General features: G+C 33.1%; 2 protein-coding genes across 5 annotated transcripts in view; both read left to right on the forward strand.

The window, feature by feature from the left end:
- The window catches only part of Schip1 (Schwannomin interacting protein 1), an 879,380-nt gene that overhangs the window by 359,637 nt on the left and 495,363 nt on the right, over positions 1–24,380 (forward strand). For all 3 annotated transcript variants that reach the window (XR_011951179.1, XM_072534085.1, XM_072534086.1), the window contains exon 5: positions 5,221–5,251. The gene's annotated coding sequence lies outside the window, so the exon portion shown is untranslated. The remainder of the gene's footprint in view (positions 1–5,220; positions 5,252–24,380) is intronic.
- LOC140443041 (lipase member J-like) overlaps positions 9,038–24,380 on the forward strand; it is a 46,349-nt gene continuing 31,006 nt past the window's right edge. Inside the window, exon 1 of one of the 2 annotated variants that reach the window (XM_072534080.1) lies at positions 9,038–9,404. In XM_072534080.1, the coding sequence (XP_072390181.1) occupies positions 9,252–9,404 (153 nt within the window). In that variant the 5' untranslated portion in view covers positions 9,038–9,251. The remainder of the gene's footprint in view (positions 9,405–24,380) is intronic. The other variant, XM_072534081.1, reaches the window with a different exon arrangement.

A 24,380-nucleotide genomic window follows, 5' to 3' on the forward strand; every position in this document is an offset into this window, starting at 1 on the left:
CAAAATTCGTTAATTTTATTCGATATCGTTTCCTTTAAGCTCAATACAACAAGTCCAGCGATTTTCCAACTTCTTTATTCCGTCTGCATAATACGATTCTGGAAGCTCCGCAGCATAGGCCTTTGTTCTGTCAATGATTACTTCATTATAGCCGATTTTTTTATTTACGAGCCAATTCTTTAGATATGGAAACACATTATAATTGGATGGGGCTAAATCATGAGGCATATTTCAATGAATAAACGAATGGAAAACTAGAATAAATTACTATGACACTAACATCAGTAAATTACACTACACAGATGCTTTGTGGTAGCTATCTTTACCGTTCGACGATCTTCGGTTCGACGCAGGCATACACAAGCCTTGTGGTGTCTAGTTTGACCAAAGATCTTTTGCAACAGTAATGTTTCTGCGTACGCTCTAGTACTTATTGCTATACCTAGGTGTGAAAAATAACATTTAACAACAGTGGTAAATATAGCTACCACTGACATTTAAAGAGTTAAAATATAGTAAATTTCAACTTCTTCCAAGAGAATAAATCATTTTCAAACTTTTTCACTTATTGAAGTTATAATTTAATAGCATAACAAGTAAAAAGTTATCATTGAACAGCATATCGAATAAAACTCGCTGGAGATAAAGTGGTTGGTATAAATTTTAAATAAATAAAGCTATCGAAAATGTTTAGTAACATTCAGAATTATTTAAAAAAATTGTTTAATTATCTTTTCGCCGAACGTGCTTTACCACAACTACAGTCAACATGTCAGGAACAATTCCGTAATTTAGTTTCACTCCCAGACGGAAGTTAGCGCTGTAATTCAAAACAAATGAGTTAATTTCCGCTGCGAAAAGGAACACGGCGATGAAATTTTCTACCGTAGCCTACTAGGCACGGTGGTCCCATAAATTTCCTTTTGATACCTGACCCTTTAATTAAGGCGGCCTCTGATAAGCGTCGTGAAAATTCTAAGAATGTTCGAAAGTAGAAGGTGTTATAGGATTATTAGAAATTTTCGATCAAGTCCAGTAAATATAATAGGTAGTATGTCTGTTCTGAATTATTTTTTGCGATAGTCATTATTTAGAGGTTTATTGGGTTAAAACAAGAAGTTTTAGCAAAAATACTCTTGGATCGCTCCCCGAATTTATATCAGGGGATATTCCAAATGAACTGCTTAAGTATAGAGGTCTAGAAATCGAAAGAGAACTAATACAACTATAGAAAAAATACAACAAACTGGTATTATATCTAACCAATAAAAAACTAGCATAACTAAATTTATTTACAAAAAAGGACCAAAATGTCTAGGTTTATAGTTATAAAAGGATCGTTGGTATGTTCAAGCATAGTAAGATATAAATCTGCAGTCAAGATTTCTCCAATAAATAAGGTAAGGGTCACTGTTCATAGACCACATATATGGTCTGTGGACTAAAAGCACTACCAGTTCACAGACCATATGTGGTCTGTTCGTCGATACAATTTTCAGGTTGTTTATAACAATGGACGTGAGGAGAATGGCCTTTATTAGACGTGGAATTGCCAGAACATATCTCATATATTGTAAATAATTGTTGGACAAAGAGAAAAAATATGTAATTTTATTGTAATTACGATAAAATGTAATACTTATCGAAACTAAACACCTATATTTTATTGCGTTATCACTTTTAGCGAACTAAATAATGGAGATGTAAGATAAAATAATATACAATATAATGAAAAGTAAATATTTATTGAAAAATAAAAAGTATCGAAAAAAAAGTTACATGTTCAATGTACTTTTTGGAAACATTGTAGACAATACGGTTTGGTACAGATGTTGCATATTTGTGAAAATATTTTGGCTTTATTAATGGCAACTGCTGTTGTTTCTCATTTTTGACGAAATTCATTATAGTATCCGGCACACCAACGTCTAGTAATTTTTCCATCTTTTCTATCCAGCGGTTTAAGAAAATGCTGTACTTGTGACGTAGACGGCGTACGCATGGCAGGTATCTGGATAACGTTTATACCCAAAAGATTATTCACAATACTTATTTGGGCCTGCAATATTGTACATTTGTTTTGCTGGTTCAATTTGTTAAATAAATAAACTGTATTTATGATACCCACTCCAAACAGAACATCGACAGCAACTTTTTTGTACCACTTCGTCAAGGTCTTGCTAATTGGTGAATAGTGGCTAGTCAATTCGTCAGAAAGATCGATACCTTTTTTTCTATTATTGTGTTCCAATATCATATTAGGCTTTGGACGCGGATTTTGACTTGTACTCATCATTTGTTCATCTTTCTCTTGTCCTTTCATTTTAGAATCGTTACATTATTTTTTTGTGCAGCAATTTGCTCTCCTCGCTTCAGTTTCTTGTTTTTGACCAATAAAGGTAAGTTTTTACGATTTTTTCTCATTGTCCTACAAAGATCAGTTTTGCGTTGAAGTAAAAATTCAGCTAATAAAACACTGGTATACCAATTATTTGTAACAATAATTTTCCCCTGGTCTAAAAGATCTTTACAAAGCTCGACAATTACGCTTCCAGGTTTATCAAGATTGGAGATTTGAGGATCTTGGCCAGAATAAACTTTATACTTCCAAACATATCCATCATCAATTTTGGCTTTGTAAATCTTTTGTCCATACTTGTGAGTTTTATTTGGATTATACTGACGAATCAGCAATCGCCCCTGAAAGGGAACCATAGATTTATCCACAACAACGCAATCTTTTGACAAAAGAAACTTTCTGAACAAAAATATTGATATTAAGGCAATGAATTCTAAACAATTTTATACATTAGCAAAACACTTCTTGCTGGAACACTGTTTCTATAGTATACAGGAATTTGTTTGTTTGAGCTCCTAGTGTGATCGTTTTTATAAAAACTATTTTACACCTAACTGAATTGTTTTTTTTTTATATTTTCATATTTCTATTTTTCACTGTATATGTTATATTATGTGTCATCATCATCATTGGCTCCACTATCCATGGTGGGTCTTGGCCTGCTCAAGGATAAGTCTCCATTCTCTCCTATTCTTCGCCTTGGCTTTTCAGTTTCGTACTCCCAACATTCTCAAGTCTTCCTCCACCCGATCTTTAAATCGTGCTCTAGGTTTGCCTCTCCTTCTCACTCCATCTATTCTTTGGTTATAAATATGTTTTGGCGGCTCCATATCATTCATTCTCTTTATGTGACCTAACCACCTCAGCTGGTTTATTTTGATGGACCTAATAATATCAGGTCTGTCATACAGGCGGTAAAGTTCGAAATTATAGCCTCTACGTCATAATCCGCCCTCCTGTACTCCTCCATAATTATGCTGGAGGATTTAACGTTCAAAGCATCTTAAACATTCTTCATCGTTCTTTGTCATCTTTTATGTTTCCGATGCGTAGGTGAGGATGGGCTTGATAAGAGTTCTGTATATCACTAGTTTCGTTCTTTTTGTAACTAGGCTTGTTGGTAAAAATTTTTTTAATCCGTAATAGGCTCTATTTGCCAGATATATCCGTCTGTTAATTTCTGCACTTACTGCATTATTGTGTTTAATTTATGAGCCTAGGTATATAAACTCTCTTACTCCTTAATTATATGTTCCGATAGTTAAATTTTCGAGTTGTGCTGCTTGTATATAATTTGATACTTTCATATATTTATTGTACGCTGCGATTAATAATAGTTCCTCTGGTTGTTATTCCTTCCAGATTCTCTTATCGCTTTCTCTAGTACAATATTGAATACAAGGCATAATAGGCTGTCTCCTTGTCTAAGTCCTATCTGAGACTGGAACGTTCTGGAAACTCTTGCACTCTCTTTACACACATTATGGCCTTGTACAGTGCGTTTCTTTCAACACTATCATAGGCACATCTAAAATGAACAAACAGGTGATGAGTATCAATGCCATACTCATATGTTTTTTGCAGAAGAAATATTTGATCGGTCGTTGATCTTTCTTAACGAAACCCACACTGATATTTACCTATTATGTCTTCACAATATGTCGGTCGTAAAGAATATATATTCCAATATTTTGTATGTTACGTTTAGGAAGGTTATTCCTCTGTAATTGTCACATATTGTTTGATCTCCTTTCTTGTGGATAGGTACAATTATACCTACATTCCAGTCTTCTGGCAACTTTATTTGCTTCCAGATCAGTTCTACTAGTCTACATATACAGTATGTCAGGGTTTTTTTGCCATGTTGGATTACTTCTACCTCTGTTGGGATGTTATATTTCTCTCTCTCGTCGTCAATGTCCTCGAGTTGGATTTCTGATTCGTGGAGCCCTGTCTCACCTCTTATATTTGGCCTTTCCTCGAAGTTTTCTGACCATCTTTCTAGTATCTGGTCCTGATCACCAATGATCTCCCCTGTTCTATTTCTAACGATTGATAATCTAGGTTTGAATTCTTTCCTGTTATGGTTAATCCTCTTGTAGAACTTTCGCGTTTCTGCTTGTGCCTTATATTTCTTTAGTTCTTTTAGTTGGCTCTTTATATGCACTTTCTTCTTTTTTTTAAGTATTTGTTAAAAAAACTGCACTTCTCCATGTTCCCTTATGTATATCTTTGTGCCTAAAGCATGTGCTGGCAATCACCATGTTCATTGAGGAGGCTAAGTGTATTAGTCGAGTTCCGTTGTTGTTTGACTCTTCATGTAAACTGTGAATTCCAATGGTTGGCATGTATTTCCTCTCCTTACCTATCTTTGCATTAAAATCTCCTATTAAGACCTTTACGTCATTTCTAGGACAATGTTGTATGATATTTTCCAGTTGTTCAGAAAATTGTTTTTTTTTTTTTCATCCGGCTTCTCCTCAGTTGGTGCATGGGCATTTATTATTGAATATTTAAAGAATTTACCTTTGATTCTAAGTGTGCATAATCTTTCGTTGAGAGGTTGGAAGTCTATTGTAAGGTTCTTTAGTTTTTTATTGACTATGAATCCCGTTCCTAATTTGTGTTCCGTTGGATGACAGCTACAGTATATCGTATAATTCTTATAATATTATGTGTTCTTGTATTATTTCTTAGTTTTTTCCTATGTATACCTACATAAGTGAGTTATTTATATTGTGACATGACATGTATTATTTACTATGTAAAAATTGTCAATAAACCTATCTATCTATTTATCTATCTATATTATTTTGTTGCAATTTTAAATCGAAATTCTAACCTGTCTCTTTTATTTTCAGATATCTAAAACCTACAACTCCGTCGTACCACGTAAGTGAATTTGTTTAAAGTTTGATCGAATGACGTAAAACTACTAACCATGTTAAAAATATATTGGAAAAGTTCCCGAACTCGTTTCAAATAAATTACAAAAATTAGGTACAACAGATTTGGGGATGTAGTCGCGGTAAGAGTTTGAATGTTCTTGTAACTGAACGCGTTCTCCTCTCGTGTTTAGGAGATTGAAAAACGGAAAATGGAGTATGTTTCCACGTTTTCCTTCAGTTTTTCGTCTTCATTATATTTTTACGACCGTATCAGGTGTTCGATTGTGGGAAAGTTTCGGAGGAAATCATTGTTTAATAAATTTTATGGAGAATCTCCGGTTAAACGAATTTTCCGCTGTTTATTTTACCTTTCAATAAAACTACGCTTTACATTTATTGGCCATTTTAAGAGTCACATGTATTATACGATACTGATTTCTCAAAATATGCGAGTACTTTACATTTTTTAAAGAAATTTTTTTTATTTATTAGAGAAAACTGCAAGATCTTAAAAATTTATTATTTTGAAATTGCACTCTGGAATAACTTTTAGTTTACATTTCGTCCCTTAAAGGGATTTTTTTATTTCTTTTTTTTTTTTTTTTGTTATTTTGACTTTGTCTTAAAACCTTTAGCGATGTAATTACGTTACAAAAATATTAGTATTCGTTCATACAGGATTGTACAGGGAGGACACTTTTCACGCTCAGGGGTTCATCAGAGCATCTTCATCATAACACACAAGACATAAACCACGGTTAGATAGGTGGTCAACAAATGAGTACACATACAAAGGAAATATCCATTCAAACGATCAAATTTTTCATTCATACCTTTAATTTAATTTATTGCAGAAATATCATAATTCGTTTAAAAAGTTTTGTATTATCTTCATTTAATAATGACTGAATTTGAGTGCTTTTGATTTTTCAGCAGAGAAATTAATACCAAAGCTTATAATAGACCAAGAAGTTAGTTCATTTACTGCTTTTTGGATTAAATATAAAATATAATATAAAATCAGGTCGTCAGCATATAAGTTGTATTTCACTGGGTTGTGAATAATCTTGTAAATTTCAGTGATAGTTATTATAAATAAAGTGGAATTTAGAACTTATATTTGGGGTACCTCGTTTTCCTGAACATAAATTGAGAAAGTTTAAGAGAGTATTTAAACCTTCAGCAGTTTTTGAAGGACAATTTGTTGCTTCCTATATGACATGAACTAATGGATATTCGGAATTTAAGAGAGTTGATGTTGACATGGCATCTGTACATATAGCAGTGTTCTTGGCTTTAGTTTGGTTACATTTCATTGTTTTGAAGATGGCGTATAGCTCTCCTGTATGGATGGAAGTAGATGGTGGAAGGCAGAACTTCTAAATGATACTATTTGCAGTTGTTACAGAATATCTGAGTCCTGTCTCAGTTAAAGATGCGTCTGTATAGAGAACTCGTCATATGGGTTTGTGTTGACCAGCTTTAAGAAATATTGCCTCAGAATTTGGCTGATGGTTTCATTTTTGTGATAATTATTAAGCAAAAGGTTAATTTTGGGAATGATTAATCCAAGAAGGAGTTGATGACAGTATATGAGTGTCTGTTATTAAAAAATCAACAGGTTATAAAAGAAAAAGTAAAATTTGAGGGAAGTTTCTGATATTTATTGTTAGGCTCGCCATTCTAGGTGAAGACACTCTAGCAAAGTATGTCAGAGGAAGTTTTTGCCCGCGAAGCGAAATGGAAGTTCACTTCTTTCACAGCGAAGACTTTCGGTAGGACTGGATCTGAAAGCTCCGAGATATATTCGTAAAGCCGTATTCTGAATAATGTCAAGAGTTCTTACATAAATTTTTGATGCTAACATGTGTACAAAGTATCCATAGTCTAGTCGAGAGAGAATGAGATATCTGTATACTTTAATTAGGTCTTTATCAGCTCCCACAATGATGTTTTGCTAGAGATTTTAATAGAATTAATCTAGTTAAGCGATTAGCTTTGACGTTTGTAGTGGTTTACATGTTAGTGAACTATCAAAAATTAAACCTAGTATCTTGTATTCATTAGCTACTGTGAGCGGAGTACCATTTAATGTTATTTGAGGTAATAATATGCTACGTGCTCTTCCACTGAATTTGAGGTACTTTTGATTTTTCAACAGAGAAACTAATACCAAGACTTATAGAACAAGAAGTTAGTTCATTTACTGCTTTTTAAATTAAGTTTGTAGTTGTGAACGTATCTTTACCGCGGCAATAAAAAAACAGGTCGTCTTAGAACTGATCCTTGGGGTACCCCATTTTCCTGAACGTAGATTGAAAAAGCTTTTCCGTTAACTAATACTTTGAAGTGGCGACCAGAAAGAAACTTTACAATAAAAGATAATGTATTTCCTGTAATATTGTATTTATTTAATTTGGCCAATACAGGAAAGCGTAATAGAGTATCGAGTTCGATCTCGATGTCAAATGATGTTGCTATTATATCTTGCTTCTTGACAATTGAATTGTCAATATAAATGAGTCAGATAAAATTACATTATTAGAATTTTTCACCAAGTAACGAAAAAACAAAATTTGTTTAATTTACTAATGTTTGTATTTTGAGAACGATTTCCGAAGTGAAAATTAAAACGTCAACAAACTTACTTTAATCTTTAATTGTGGCTTATTCCCATTAAAATAGTAATTATTTTAAAATTCCACAAGAAAATAGCTTCAGAACAATATAGAGCAATTTACTTTCGTACTTCTTATGCTGTACAGTAGAGTTGACCATTGGATGTCGAGTGTCTAGCGATAATCCAAATCAGTCACAAATTCGTGCAATATACTTTATTTTTAAACTTTTTTAAAATCCATTGTATTGTATAATGATTGACATTTATATAAAAATTAATTATTACCTACCTCTCGAAAAACAGACTCTTTTAAAACCGCAAAGCACTAAAATATACAAATTATGCTTCAAAAATAGCACCCAACTTCTCGAATATTGTTTTAGAATAGTCCCCGGCATTTCTATATACTTCAGCCTCCACTATGCTAATACCTTTTTTATATGCAACAGTCCCTTTATACTTTCTTACCTGAAAAGTTTTCGAAAGCTAAAAGGAACGCCACTTCCGACGAAATTTGAATAGAATACGGCACAAAGTTGGCCGAGATGTGATTGTTGGCCCAGAGAAATGGGCTGAAAAAAACATGAGATGTCTAGGTGGATTTATTTTGCTATTTCTTATATTCGTACATCCATTTTTGGACTATCTATTATAGCTATTATATAGTTTCAAAGGCACTAGTATTATTTTTGCACAAGCAGTTAATAAGGTTTCACGGTGGACTACAAAATAAAATTTAAGAAACTGTAAGAACAAAATGACAAATCGGGGAGAAAATGTTCCAGAATGAATACATATTCGGCGGTAAAAGAAGTATAGAAAGTTATAAAATATTAACCAATCTGAGGAAAGAGAATATAAACGACATAATATCACCATAAATGGCCCAAATATGGAAAAACTTTGCGAACATGCTAATGAAAAACAGAGAGTAACATTATTAACTAACTTTGTAATGTCAAATCACCCTGTATATATATATATATACATATATATATATATATATATATATATATATATATATATATATATATATATATATATATATATATATATATATATATTATATAACGTGTCATCTCAAACTATCTAATTTTTATCGTTTTACCCAACCGGTTCAAGGCTACATCTGATAAATAAATCAAAAATCCAAGTGTATCTATTTCTCACAAAACAGTTTTAAAGTTCATAATTCAACTACTTATAAAAACAAATGAACCGACAAATAATGCAAAACAAAGTTTAAACACACGACAATCGACCAGAAATCAAAGTGACCACAACAATTTGTGCAGTCCTGCCCACAATACCAGCACCACCGGTTTAATTTCCTATTATAGCGAGTTGTTTTTAATTATTAAGATACAGTCAGTGATTAACAAAAATGAAAACATCAACAGGTTTTTTGTGGCTGGCGGGCGTTTTTCCGATATTATTTTTAGGTATTGTGAAGATTTCTCATAGTTTTGGGGACAACAGTATTTTGAAATATTTGGGCTTCGGTTTTCCGGATGAACCGATTCTCACGCAAAACATTGTAAGTATTTACTAGATATTTATGTAAATATATTTTGTATTGTGTTTTGTATTCTAATCTATGCAAAATAGTAACGCACGCAAGTATCGTTTAATAAAAAAATATCTAGAGGGTATTTATTGTGAATTTAATAAACCATATCCATTCCATTGATAAGGTATTTGTTTTATCTATTTAGACAACAAACAATACACCTTTTCAGGGTAGTCCTATACTTTTTCTTTCGTTTGGTTTATAATTTGGTGTTTCTTTCGTAAGTTAGTTTTCAACCATTCTGTTTTTGTGTTGTTTCTATACTGTTGTAGGTATATGCATTAAAACGTGCGTCTATGTCTTGCGATTCCTAATTACTATCGTTTATCTCTTAGTCAACGTCTTCTCTTCAACTTTTCCGTGGCCTTCATTGTTTTCTCCTCCTTTTTTTTTAATCCTAATACTTTCTATAGGAGTCTGTGATTGGGCATTTTTTGTACCCTATTAATTGTTTGGTTCGTATTTCGTCTGTGATATTATGTTTCACCTCCGTAAGTTGTCCGAATTTTTTATTTGTGATCTTTTCTCGTCTTGATTTTCCCGCTGCTTGCCTCCGGTAGTCCATCTCAGTGGCTCTTAATCTCTTTTCTGTTCGTATTTTAAATGCCATATTTCGCACCTTACATGATTATGCTTTCTATTATAGTATTGTAAACTAAATTTTAACTACGTTGATTTCTAGGTCTCAAATTTTATATTTTATATTATTTTATAATTATTTATTATTTCTCTTCTATTCAAAGAGTCGTAGGCTACTTTGTATTCTATAAATATGGAATGATTATCAATGCCATTGTCCAGTGTTTTTTTCTAAAATTTGTTTTATGGTTGCAATCTGATGAATTGTGGATTTACCATCTCTGAAACCAGCCTGGTATTTTCTTACTCTCCTTTCTCCTTTTTTGTATATGGTGCAAAGTATTCCAATATTTCAATCATTGGGGAGCGATTTTTGTGTTCATAGTTGTTGTCAATAAGCTGCTGTAATGCTATTATGGTATTATGGTCACCTTCTTTATATAGTTCAGCTAGGAGATTATCTATTCTGGGTGATTTGTTTAAGGCTAGTTTTTTAACTGCATCTTTAACTTCAAGAATGGTGGTTCCTTTTCCCTCTCGTCTGTTTCCCTCACCTCATCTCTTTAGTCTTCCAGATTTTTTTCTTCTTCATCTATATTAAGTGCCTGGTTAAAGTATTCTACCCATCTATTCAATACGCTTTCCTTGTTGTTGATAGGTCGCCATTCTAACTTCTGCATTGCCTTGTGCTTGCCTTGAATTATTAAGGTGCGATCAATCTGACCCTTTCTTTCATCAGGAGAGATCCAGGTTACCTTGTTTATGTTCTTGTTTTTAAAATAGGTGCTAGCAACTGTCATATTTAGTGATGCTGCTAAGTTTATCCCTCTGTCGTATTTCATTACCGCTACAGATGTTGTGTAGGCTATGCTTTCCTATCGTGGGCAATAAAACTCACTTTTGTCCTATTCTTGCATTCAGGTCACTTAATACAGTCTTAATGTCATATCTGGGACATCTCCAGTAGGCCCTAGGTCTCATATTGGATTATGACAATTAAAATCGCCTACAATTATTCTCGAAGTTTGAATTTGATCCAATAAATCTGTAAGATCTGTTTCTGTGATTCTTTGGTTTGGAGGTAATATTACTTTTAATTTCTAAAACTTCTGATTGGTAATTTTGATTTATATAGATTACATCTCCTCCACAGGCTATGTTTGCGTACAATCGGTTTTTATAGAAATATCTGAATTTTTCATATAATAAGAATGCTGTTCTTTAAAATTTGTTATTACTACACGAAACTTAATTTTCTATACTATACTGCAGCGTGTTTAATAAAACAAACGGTTCTAATTTATGTAAAAATATACACTGACTGGCAAAAAAAGTGGTCACCCTATAAATTTCCGAAATTTTCATATTGTATACTCAACATCTTTCATTTTTAAAACAAAAAATGGCCATTAATGCTTGATTTCTTAGCATAATTTATTTAATTAGAAGGCTACAAAAGAAAATAGTGTAATATCGAACCGAATTACAAACAATAAAAATTACGAGTGAACCTAGAGAAAATTGTCTAATATATCGGGTATTATGCCCTAAAACATCAATAACCGTTTGCATACGATTTGAAAGGAAAAATAGCACATTTTGAATAAGAACTGGAGGAATACGTTCATATTCTTCACGAAGCATGTTTTGAAGTTCTTCAAGACTTTATAGCTGGCCTGGTTGTCTTCTAACTCTACGAGGAAGTTCATCCCAAACATGTTCGATGATATTCAGATCAGGGTTGCAGGCTGGCCATTCTAGAGTATTAATTCCTACTTCCCTCAAGTAATTTGTCACTTCTTTGTGTTCGGCCGTGCATTATCATGCATAAAGACGAAATTGTCCTCAATAAATGGACCAAATGGAACTACTGCTTCTGCCAAAAAATCCTCTATACCGGTGAGCATTAATGGGGCCATTGATGAAAATAAGTCAGTTCGAGCTTCAAATAAGATTCCAGCCCAAACCGCCAAACCACCGCCACCAAACTTTCTTCTCTGGGACAATCTTGAGCATATCTTTCATTTCTTTATCTTTAAACCCTCTCTTGGCCATCGCCAGACCTCAAACAGAACCGCGATTCATCAGTAAAAAGAATTTGGCTCCAATCGTGTATATTAAAGAATTAATCGATTCTTACAGTGTCTGGGTTGTAATTCGAAAACAATAACCGGCCTTCTTGCTATTAGTCCTCTTTCATTAAGGCGTCTTCTAACCGTTCTCTTACCTACATTTACATTTCGAACCTCTTGCAGACGGTTTCTTGCAGCAATTGCAGTGTAATGGCAATCTCTTAAAAATTCCATCACAATAAAACGATCATCTCTTTGCGAGGTAACTCTTCGGCGACCGGAACGAGGTCGACATGAATGTGTACCAGTCTCGATAAAGCGAGGGAAAGATCTCTGTACTGTAGTTCTCGTAATACATAAAGTTTTGGATACATAAACTTGACTTCTTCCATCTTGTAGCAATGCAATAATTCGAGCAACATCTATTGTAGGTAACACAATATCTTAATTATTCACTTAGTCAAAATCCACGTGTAAAAAGCTAAATTACTGTTTAATTAAATATACGAAGACGGTTGCGTTTCGATTCAATTCGAGTCTCTTACCACTCCTTGATACGTGTTTCTGGGACAACCCGTCATCAGAGAGAGTTTGTAAGAAGACTCAAACTAAATCAAAACGCACCGACTACTATGGCAATTATAGGAAAAATAATTACCAGAGTATGCTACTAGAGACCTCTAGTGAGGAAAGATGAAGTTAAATGTATCGATAGCAATTAAAGTAAACTGTATACCCAAGCTTAATCAAGCCATTCAGAGCGATGCTGAGAATATTTATATTCCACTATGCATCAACAATTTACCCATATAAATTACCATCATTCTTGTACTCATTGCGTCGAGTAAGGACGATAAATATACGAAGACGGTTGCGTTTCGATTCAATTCGGGTCTCTTACCACTCCCTGACACGTGTTTCTGGGTCTACCCGTCATCAGTTTAAGTTTACAGTACGATCATATCTTACCAACTAACTAAACTAATATCAGCGCAGCTTATATATACAAGTTATTATGTACTAGAACAATCTGGAATGGTCCTTCTCTATTCTCGCTTGTGCGAACGCCTCGATCTGTCAGCCGATCGATATATCTTGAAGATTCTCGAAAACACGTCATCGTTTCGAGAGATGCAACCGTTATATGGGGTACGTGTAAATAAGTTTGTTCGTTACAGTACTTTATATGAAACATTGTAACTATCCAGAAAGAAATTAGCAGTCCATAGAATGCATATGCTTTGGTTATTTAATCGCTAAGTAAGTAATTCTCAGTAATTCTTAGCGAAAGTTGTAAGAAGTTTATTACATGCGAGTAAAAAAGTTGCGCGCGAGCCGCATAGCGGCGAGCGCAGTAATTTTACAAGCATGTAATAAGCTTACAACTCAAGTTGTGTACTATACTTTTTCTACGATTATTTTCATTTATAAAAATAAAAAGTATAACAAGTAACTTTTATTTATTTAACAAAATTCGGGAACAATTTAAATTAAACATTTATTTATAATAATTAATTGTAAAATTTGGCAATTATGTATAATTATACCCTTATCCGAGTTTGGCGGTTGTTCAATAATACGTGGTAAATGATGAGATGACGTAAATTGTACGGTATGTTCTTTTTGAACAATGGTATTTTCAGTGTATGTAAAGGTCTGTAAATTACTTTCAATTGAATTTATAATTCTATTGACTGTTGACGTCTTATTATTTATTGACTCATCGACATATCCTTCGGCCGTTGTTGAACCATTTTGGGATCTGGTAACTTCAAATATTCGGCTATTTGTTTAGGAACAACGCCTATTTTGTTTAATCCTACCACCTGTTTCGTACATTTACCTCTGTGATAATTAAGAAAAAATTGATTTATTTGCGGATCGCTAATCTGTAGTCGAATTTCTATATATTGTTTGCAGATTTTATGAAAATTTCCGGAAATAACGAAAGATCTACATATTTTAGTTTTCGTATCAGGAATTTTAACCAATAACATGGTACTTAAATCATCAATGCCACAAATTTTAAGATTTTTTAACTCTTTTTTTCCTACAAGCTCCACATATTCCAATAATTGCAATAACCTTAAAATAAAAGTATTATAAGTAGGCACATTTATGTTATAGTTTTAAATAACATACGCTTATTAACAAGTACTGTACACCAGGAGCTTTATTTAAAAAAAGGTTTATTTCATCAGGATGTAAAATTTTAGATTTTTGTTTTTAAAATCTTCTGATTATCTTTTTAGATAAGCTCGCAATTTCAGGTAATTTTCAATATTAACATTATTTTTCAAAGCATAGAATATATTGCCCATAATGAGGATGGTTTAAATTTATTAGCGATTTCTCCAAAATAAGTCAAGAGTACGTTTTCAGAAAATGAATTTACATTATTAGTTGTACGCCAATCCATAAATTGCTGATATACCTTTTCATATCTTCCTCTAGATTTTTCTGGTAATAGGTTCTCGGTAGTGTTCGCAGCTAACTGCATAATATTGGGTGGTGTGCTATTAAATTCATCTTCACTATTCGATGAACTCATTTTATTTATCTGTATTTAAATTACCACTATATTTACACTGACAGATTATTAATTTTTAATCTGTCAAAATAACGTCTGTTAATTCGTTTCCATGGTAACTCGACCAACTGACTTACAAGGCTTATGTGATATTACACATTTTGATAGAACTGAAGCGTAATTTTTTATTACGTGCTAGTCATTACGTATCAGTATCTGTTTTGGTGTATTTACTTAGCATCCAAATAGTAGGTAATATACATTTTACTAGTAAGAGGGTAGAAGAAAGTTTTTACAGGAGAATGAAACTGCACCCAAATTAATATCGTGTTGCCATACAAATAATTCGTGATTTAGAAATTGGACTACTCTTTACCAGATCTTGGCTCCGTTCAATTATTTTGTTTAAAATATGGTAAAATGTCTTACAATGAAGACGTGGTTGAGATTGGAGATGCTTGCAAAGTGAGTTAAACATTTTTTTAAGTCTAGAGGCGTTGGTTGCAGGTTGATTTTAATCAGTCTAACTAATATAATAGAATTTTTTAATACATCCTCGTATATTAATACATTTGCCTTGATTTAAACCTAATTTTTTCCTTAAACAATTTTTTAATGACATTAAACTTAAACTTGAAATTATCTATAATAACAACATTTATATAATACGCTTATTATATAAAAGAAAACATAAACAAACGTGCTGTTTTTTAAATAAACGCCGTAAAATTACCAAACTCATATTTCCGGCTAAAATTAAAGAGTTAATTTATTTATTTATATTAATAATCATAAAGCGACGACAAATGATAAATATACGGTAATTCTTAATTAGTGTTGTTGATCAATTTTTTATCACGACCTCAAAACGTTGTCTGATTGTCGGAATATTATATGCCACTAGGGAATTGTTCTTGTTTATAAGCTTGAATAAAGCAATTATAGGATTAGCCGGCATAGGACACCTATTCGGTATTTAATACCACTGAGTTCTGCAGTGACTGACTTTTTAACAATTCTTTTTTATCTTAAAATACCAAAGGTAACTAAATTCATTAAACTAAAGTGTCATTTGATTTTTGTCTACCTCAAACGGCTTTATTCTTTTGAATCTTCTTTTTTTATTATTTTATTGATACCAGCATCAACCACTTTGGGTTATTAGCTGTACTATAGCTATCTAAAAAGTATTTTTTTTTTGGTTAATTATTAGGTTCACAATTAGGAAAGAATGTAATATTTTCCATGTATCCATTTATCATGTAATTAAACATATCTAGCCCACAACCTTTCAACTCATATAGTCTTTATAGATCTGCCAAAGGCATACGATAGTGTACCACTTTCAATGCTTTGGGTAGCAATGGAAAAACAAGGAATAAGCAAAAAAAATATACAAGCAGTACAACTCTACAAAAATATGACGGCAAACATTAAAACTGGAAACAGATTAACTAGAGAAATTCCTATTAGTAAGGGCCTAAAGCAAGGCTGCTGCATAGTACCTACACTCTTCAAAATATATCTAAATGAGGCACTCTCAGTGTGGAGAAGAAAGTGCTGCAATATGGGCATCCCAATCGGAGATGATAGATTGTACACGATACACTTTGCTGACGACCAAGCCATTCTAGCTGAAGACGAGAGTGATGTAGGCTACATGCTTAGAAAACTGGAAGATGAGTATACCAAATGGGGCCTCACAATTAATATACAAAAAACTGAGTACTTAGTTGTAGGAGAAAAACCAAAAAGCCTACAAATCGAAATGGGAACTATAAAATTAACAGACAATTTTAAATACTTGGGAGTCCAAATAACATCAAAAGCAGGAAGTAGCGAAGAAATACACTCCAGGATTGGCCAAGCAAGATCAGCCACCAGACAGCTACACGGACTATTATGGAATAAAAAAATAACAAAAGAAAATAAAAGAAGAATCTATAAAACAATAATAGAAAGTATTGGGCTGTACGGCGCCGAACTCTGGGAAATAAACCAAAGAAACAAATCAAAAATTAAGGCCATGTAAATGAACTACTGGAGACGATGTTGCCAGCTCACTAGACTTGATAGGGTGAGAAGCGAAGATATTTGGAGAGAAATGGAAATCGATCTAGACATAATAGACACAATCGAAGCCAAAAGACTTAACTGGTATGGACACCTTCAGAGAATGCCTGAAAATAGATGGCCAAAAAAAAATAGAAGAATGGACTCCGCCAACTAGAAGAAAACGAGGTAGACCAAGACGATCCTGGAGAGACGATGTCGACGATGCAATGACCGCCAGAGATTTAACAACTGAAGATTGCTTCGACAGAAAACGCTGGAAATTAGGATGCGAGAAGCGGCGCCAGCTGTAGAAGACTCGCTTGTTATATATATTAAACATATCTGTAAATTTACAATGTGCTCTTAAGACTGCTTTTATATTGTAAGGGAGTGAGTGTTTTTGTCTTTCACTAATATATTTAGGACACTCTATTAAGATATGTGTTACATTAATAATCTACAGGTAGCTGTGAGTTAGGCTGCTATGACCTATAAGTAAACGGATTAGATTAACAAACAGCTTGCGATTTAAATTTATCTCGCACCAAGATTCGTTTGAGGGCTTTACGATATGTAGAGTTGATTGTGAAAGATTCCATTCATTTGTCACTTTTTCTTTAAGGAACGATTTGTAAGCGGAAACAGACACTAAGTTCACTAACACTGAAGAGGCACTGTGTATTGCTTCCTTCCCTGGCATGAAAATCTGCTTGTTCGTTTCCTTGAAGTCCAATGTGTGATGGAACCCATATAAAGCGTACTTGCTGCCTCGCGTTGTTTAGCAAATGTAATTGTTCTTTTATTAAAATACCTAAGGGATTACTTGTATATAACTGTTCTATCGTATGTAATGCACTGAGGGAATCAGTAGTTATGACAGAATTTGCAATTTTTTGGGTACGTATATAAATAAGGGCTTGCAGAATTGTGTATAGTTCTTCAGTGAACGAGTAAGTACTGCAAGTGAAAGATACATAATTTAAACTGTAATACAATGTTCGGAGTTACTGCTGATCCCACACCATCAATAGTTTTAGATGAATCTGTATATATATGACAATGATCTAGGAAAGAAGCAAGTAAAATCATTGTAAAATGATTGAATAATTGTTGCATGGAGGCCTCAAGCTTATTGTATTTAGAAAGAGTTAGATTACATATTGCAGGGAAAGGTCCAGGGGATAGGTTTGACTATATTTGTCTAATCAAAAAATTTTGGGAATTGAATATTATGGAGAGAGAGATATCTTCTGATTCTCTAGTAAAAGGGGGGGTTCGTCCTTTTTTTATTTATACAAGCTTTTTTGAAACGTTCAGCGATATTGTGATGGAAAGTGGGATGTGATTTTATCGCACATATGGATGATGCCTATGTTAATGACAAATACATTCTTCTAAAATTTAAAGGTGGTTCCCCGGTTAAACATTATATACTCTTAATAAGGCTAGTAAAAATGCTCCTGTGGCTTTTCTTCGTGCTGTATTTTGTATGACTTCTAGTTGAGCAAGTTTTGATCATCCATAATCGAGTTTTGATCGTCCTAGTTATTTGAAAATATAAATAATACTTTTAAAATCTGAGCCCCATTTACGAATGCACAGTGTTTGTATTCAATTGAGACCAGATTGACAAAATTGCTTAATTTGCATAATATAGTATTTCCAAGATAGTTTTTTATCAAAGATCATTCCTAAAAATTTTAAGTGTTTCACATAAGTTAAGTTGTTTCTATATAACTAAACATCTCGATTTGTAGAGGGCCGTTTTTTTGAAAATAAAATACATTTTCTGTATAGAAAGAATATTTTTTCCTTTGAATCTTCTTTCTATACCAGTATTATCGAGTAGAGTACTCTAAAAATATTAGAGTAGAGTAAAATATTCATAACTGTCAATTGTGATAAGCAATTATTAATAAGTCAAAGATAATAAGATGTGATGGAAGCACAAAAGACCAAACAGCAAATCCTGGCAAATGCATAAAGTCTAGATAATTCGTATCTTTACCAACAGAAGCAATCCCAGCACGCAGCACTGAAAGATTTAATAATTGATGTTTATATTTAAAACAACCTAAAAAATAATAAATAAATAAAGGCTTCGGCCACCAAAAAAAATTTTTTAAAATACTAACAAAAAGGCGACAGCCATTCAAAAAAATTAACAAAACCACAAAACCCCAAAACCTGGGCACAAAGGACCCACATCCTCGGGCACCGAGTCACCGAACTGGGCGCAGCCCAGAGCGGACACTCGAGGCCCGAGCAAGCAATTTCAGTTCGATGGTCACTAGAGAAATTAGGAAAATCAATACTCCTTGCTCCAATGAATTGTAACAATGTCATTTTAAGGGGTGTGCCAGTCTCCCAGACTGGGTTTAACACAATTACTTGTATCAGTTACTTGGTAAAACGGTAGGCTTTGAAACATGACAGTTTTCGCATTCTTATCTTTTTAATCGGTCTGTGTGGCTTGTCTTTAATTTTAAAAATGAATTTTTCTGTAAAATAAATAACGGATATAATCTGAATATTAAGGAAAAGTTCAAGGAATTGTCTACTTGCATCCAGAATATATTAACAGTGATATCCTCAACGCAGCAAGTCAATCGTAAAAGCTTGTGAAAAATTAATGAATCGTTTTGTTCACACTGGATCAGTTTCATATAAAAAAAAATGACAGAATCAAAATTGTTATAAGTAAAGAAAAGGAATATGATGTAATGTTGGCTACTGCTGAGGATACCCACATCAGCATTCGTGAAATTTCACGTCAACATGACATAAGTTAAATTTCGGAGGAAAAAATTCTCTGTAAGTATAAAATGCATCCCAACCGCATATAGTTACATCAAGAATTTATAGTCGATAATTATCATCATAGATTAACTTTTTTTTAATGGTCTCAGCAGCAAGTGCATACCGACCTATTTTTTTTTCGAACATTTGTTTTTTGGATATAGGGTTACATTTCACAAAAATTGAATAGTGAATCGGCATAATTTCGGTTACTATGCATCGAGCAATCTGAACTTTATTAACTTCTTTTTCTTCTTCTTCAGATGCAAATCCATTAATGGATGTTAGCGATCACATTTTCCATTAATTCTCTATTTCTTGCAATATGTATCAGAGATTGTATGTCGTTAATCCCTGTCCATTGCCTTATGTTTCGGAGCCAGGACATTTTCTTGCATCCCATTCCTCTCATGCCTTCAATTTTACCCTCGATTATAAGTTGGAGGAACTGGTATTTTTCATTTCGCATGATGTGACCTAGACACTCCGTTTTCCTTTTCTTGATGGTTTCGAAAAGTTGGGGTTCTTGGTTTATTCTTTTAAGGACATCTGTATTTGTGATTTTCGCTGTCCATGGTATTTTTAGGATACGGCGATAGAGCCACATTTCGAAAGCTTCTAATCTGTTTATATCCCTCGTTTTGAGTGTCCAGCCCTCTACGCCATATAGCAGCACTGACCACACGTAGCACTTAGTAAACCTTAGTCTCAGTTGAAGATCGAACTCTGAAGAAGTCAGTACCTTCTTGAATTTCACGAAAGCTTGTCGAGTTTGCTCAATGCGACATTTTACTTCCCTGTCCGATGCCCAGTAATCTGCATTAACTTGTGGTGTTGGACACGATCAAACGCTTTTTGGTAATCTAAAAAGCATAGGAACACATTCTTCTTCTGATCGTAACAATTTTGGACCAGCACCTGTGTTGCTACTATTGCTTCTCGTGTTCCTAAACCTTGCCTAAACCCGAACTGGGAGTCACTGATGTCCCATTCACATTTTTTGTATAATCTTTGATGTAGTATTTTTAAGAATATCTTTAAAGTGTGACTCATCAGGCTAATGAGTCTGTGATCCTCACATCTTTTTGTATTGACTTTCTTGGGCAGGGGAATAAAGGTAGAGCGTAACCACTGTTGAGAATAGCAGCCAGTTTCATAAATTAAGTTAAATATTTTGTGTAGTACTGAAATTCCCCTTTCATCCAGTAATTTAAGTATTTCTGATGGGATTTCATCTGGTCCAGGTGCCTTATTGTTTTTTGAATTTAATATTGCCTTTTCTATCTCCTCTTTGGTGATTGAAGGGCCAGTCAGCTGGTCGTCTGTATAAACTTCACTCATGGGTCTTTCGTCATGGAAGAGCTCCTGGATATAATTTTCCCCTATTCACCCAGCACTATCTGGTTATCCTGATTAACTATGGTAGTTGGTCTTCGTTTTCTGTATATTCCAGCAGTCTCCTTAAGTTTTTTATGTAAATTACGGTCGTCGTGCTGTCGTTGTAAATGTTCTAGATCGATATATTGTTGCTTAAGCCATTCATGTTTTGCTATTCTTATTTTTGCTTATATTTGCCTGTTAATGTTTTCATACATATTGCTGCCATCTTGGTTATTCTTGTGTCTTCGTCGTTCTTCCATTAGTAATAGTATTTCTTCCGTCATCCATTTTTGCCTCTTGTTATTTCGTTTGTACCCTAAGTTGTTTTTCATGATGTCTGTTACAGCACTTGTAATCGTATTCCATGTTGGTGTTAGATCTTCGGCAATGTTTGTCGTCAATATTTGAATTTGTGCGTTTATTTCATTGCTTATTTCTGCTTGTGTCATTGGGTCTTTCAGTTTCTCCAGTGCTATCTGTTGTTGAGTTTCAGGCTTGTTCTTGCATGAAAGAGCGATCTTTATTACGGCCACTAATAGTACGTGGTCAGAAAGGACATTTAACGTTGGTCTAGCACATTTTTTGAAGTAAACGTAACTGTTTTTAAAATATATCTATGTATGTATCCACGTAATATTACCTCTGTACCATATTTTCATGGTCTAACATTACATTTGTTTTTATGCACATAATATACCAAACTGTTGTTTCTCATTTATTTATTTTTAATTATTTACGATAATACGATATTCAAAGGTGCATTAAATGTTATAACATATGTTGGAAAATAACACTGCAATAAATTCAAATTACACACTTCATTAAAAATAATTCAAACAATCGATAATGTTCGAAAAGTTGCTCAAGGTTAAAAAACTGCTAGTGATATTTAACCTAGTCTAAACTTAACTTAATTCATTTAAAATATTAAAATACATATGTACGTTGTACATATATGTGCTACCCAAGTCCATTTTCTGTTCTATTTGTATTATGCATGTTTTGCTATCGTGCAAACTGAACCAGTCTTTCTCCCCTTTCATTTCTCTCACCGACTTCATACTTTCCACCACTTGTTTTTTGTCTTTTCTCTTTCTCACTTTGGCATTACAGTCACCAATTTAATAGTTGAAGTGAGTTTTATTTTTATCTAATGCTTCAGTTAGAGTTCTTCTCTTTTTTCGTCAGTATGAGTAATCGTTTGAGGCGTATATTTGTATAATTTGTATATTGTATCTCTATTGTATATTTTAGGTCTAGTGTATCTGATGATTTTGAGGATAAGCTACCTACTCTATACGAGATACCTACTAGTTATTGTTCTGAAGCTATTTTCTTGTGGCATTTTAAATTAATTACTATTTAACTGGGAATAAGCCACAATTAAAGGTTAAAATACGTTTATTGACGTTTCATTTTCCACTTCGGAAATCGTTCTCAAAATACAAACATTAGTAAATTAAACAAATTTTGTTTTTGTTACTTAGTGAAAAATTCTTCTAATAATTTAATTTTATCTGACTCATCTATATTGACAATTCAGACATACATTATACATTTTAAAGTAGACGACTTTAAAATGATATTGCCAATATTGTTGAGTTGCGTTCCTGGGACGACTTTACTTATAAGATAGTTCATTCGATTACATGAAATCAACTTTAACTTGAGAATATCCGTCAGAAAAGATCATAACATGTAATTCGTCTTTAAAAAGACAAATACATGCCATGATGACAGTAAAATTCTCCTGTTAGTGATTCCATAGTAAATTATGAGGGAAAAACCAGGAAAAAAACCTCATAATACTATCCCGACATGGTAAGTATTTGATCTTGCATTTAGTTTACCTTCAATAAATACCAAATTCCGATTTTATATGTTTGTTATTTAAAAAATATAAATGATGTATTCTCTATATGTTACTGACTTACCAATACTGGTATTTTCTTTTTAATAACTTCCTCTTTCAATATGGGTAACCAGATCCTACTACATTCTGCCGAGGAATTCGCGACACAATTGGTCTCATTTAGCATAATTTTTTTCCTGGTTTTTCCCTCATAATTTACTATGGAATCACTAACAGGAAAATTTTACTGTCATCATGGCATGTATTTGTCTTTTTAAAGACGAATTACATGTTATGATCTTTTCTGACGGATATTCTCAAGTTAAAGTTGATTTCATGTAATCGAATGAACTATCTTATAAGTAAAGTCGTCCCAGGAACGCAACTCAACAATATTGGCAATATCATTTTAAAGTCGTCTACTTTAAAATGTATAATGTATGTCTGAATTGTCAATATAGATGAGTTAGATAAAATTAAATTATTAGAAGAATTTTTCACTAAGTAACAAAAACAAAATTTGTTTAATTTACTAATGTTTGTATTTTGAGAACGATTTCCGAAGTGGAAATTGAAACGTCAATAAACGTATTTTAACCTTTAATTGTGGCTTATTCCCAGTTAAATAGTAATTAATACCTACTAGTTGTTTCTAATACTTTTTTTTGAATCCAATATTGCCTGTTCGTTCCGTTGATGCTTCTCGAGAGTAGAATGTGTTTCCTGACGCTCTTCATTTTTCCGATTTACTTCGCTGATTCCTATGACATCCCATTTGATAGACTTGATAGCGAGCGGCAATTATATGTCACTATATAGAGCGTTGTTGTTTTATTTGGGTAGCGATGTAGACTCCGCAGATTCTTAGCACCCTCTGCTGATAATATGTATATTTGAAGAATCACGGAAAACTTTAGAATATTGCTCTAGCCGACAGAGATGGGTATGTTTAGAAGTCTTTAAGAATATCCAAAACGCTCAGAATTATAAATGATGACGCCAGATTGTTTATGGTAGTGAGCAACAACGGATAACGTAAAAACGCTTATATGGTACGGAAACATACAAATAATGGACGGAAACAAGCTGTTCAACGGCATCGGTCGTTTTAAAACCAAACTTATATAGATATTATACAGCTGATGAGACATTAATTTTAAATAATGAGTCAAATTTTCCTTAAAAAATTAAATTTTCGCGGAACTCTCGCTGCTTTACGGCTATGAATAATTCATTAACTACAATAAGTATTTCGTAAGCTGATTTTTAATATTAAATAAATACCTTTTATGTAATAAAGGTATTTCTTAAGCTTCCTCTTGAGTTGCAGAATATAATAATCTTACGCAGAAACAAGTTACACATCTACTATCATCGAAACCCGGCATGCATTTTAAGATATACGCAACACGCAGATTCATAAATGCAGTCATAATTGCACCAGTAACATTACTTTCATAAAATATATGTAACAACAAATACTTCCTTGAAATTTAAGTTGTGTAAAAAACATAGGTATATACTGTAGAAGTTCGTGTTATTGTCATTTTTGTTCCAATAACTTAATACTTCCTTCTTTTTTTATTTAAGACGTTTCATTGCTGAAACATTTTTTGGTCCCATGTTTTTGATCCTCTTTGCGCGTTTTTCGCCTGGTTTTCAAAATTATATCCATA

This window comes from Diabrotica undecimpunctata, chromosome 6 (genome assembly GCF_040954645.1).
Source record: "Diabrotica undecimpunctata isolate CICGRU chromosome 6, icDiaUnde3, whole genome shotgun sequence".
Lineage (NCBI taxonomy): Eukaryota > Metazoa > Arthropoda > Insecta > Coleoptera > Chrysomelidae > Diabrotica > Diabrotica undecimpunctata.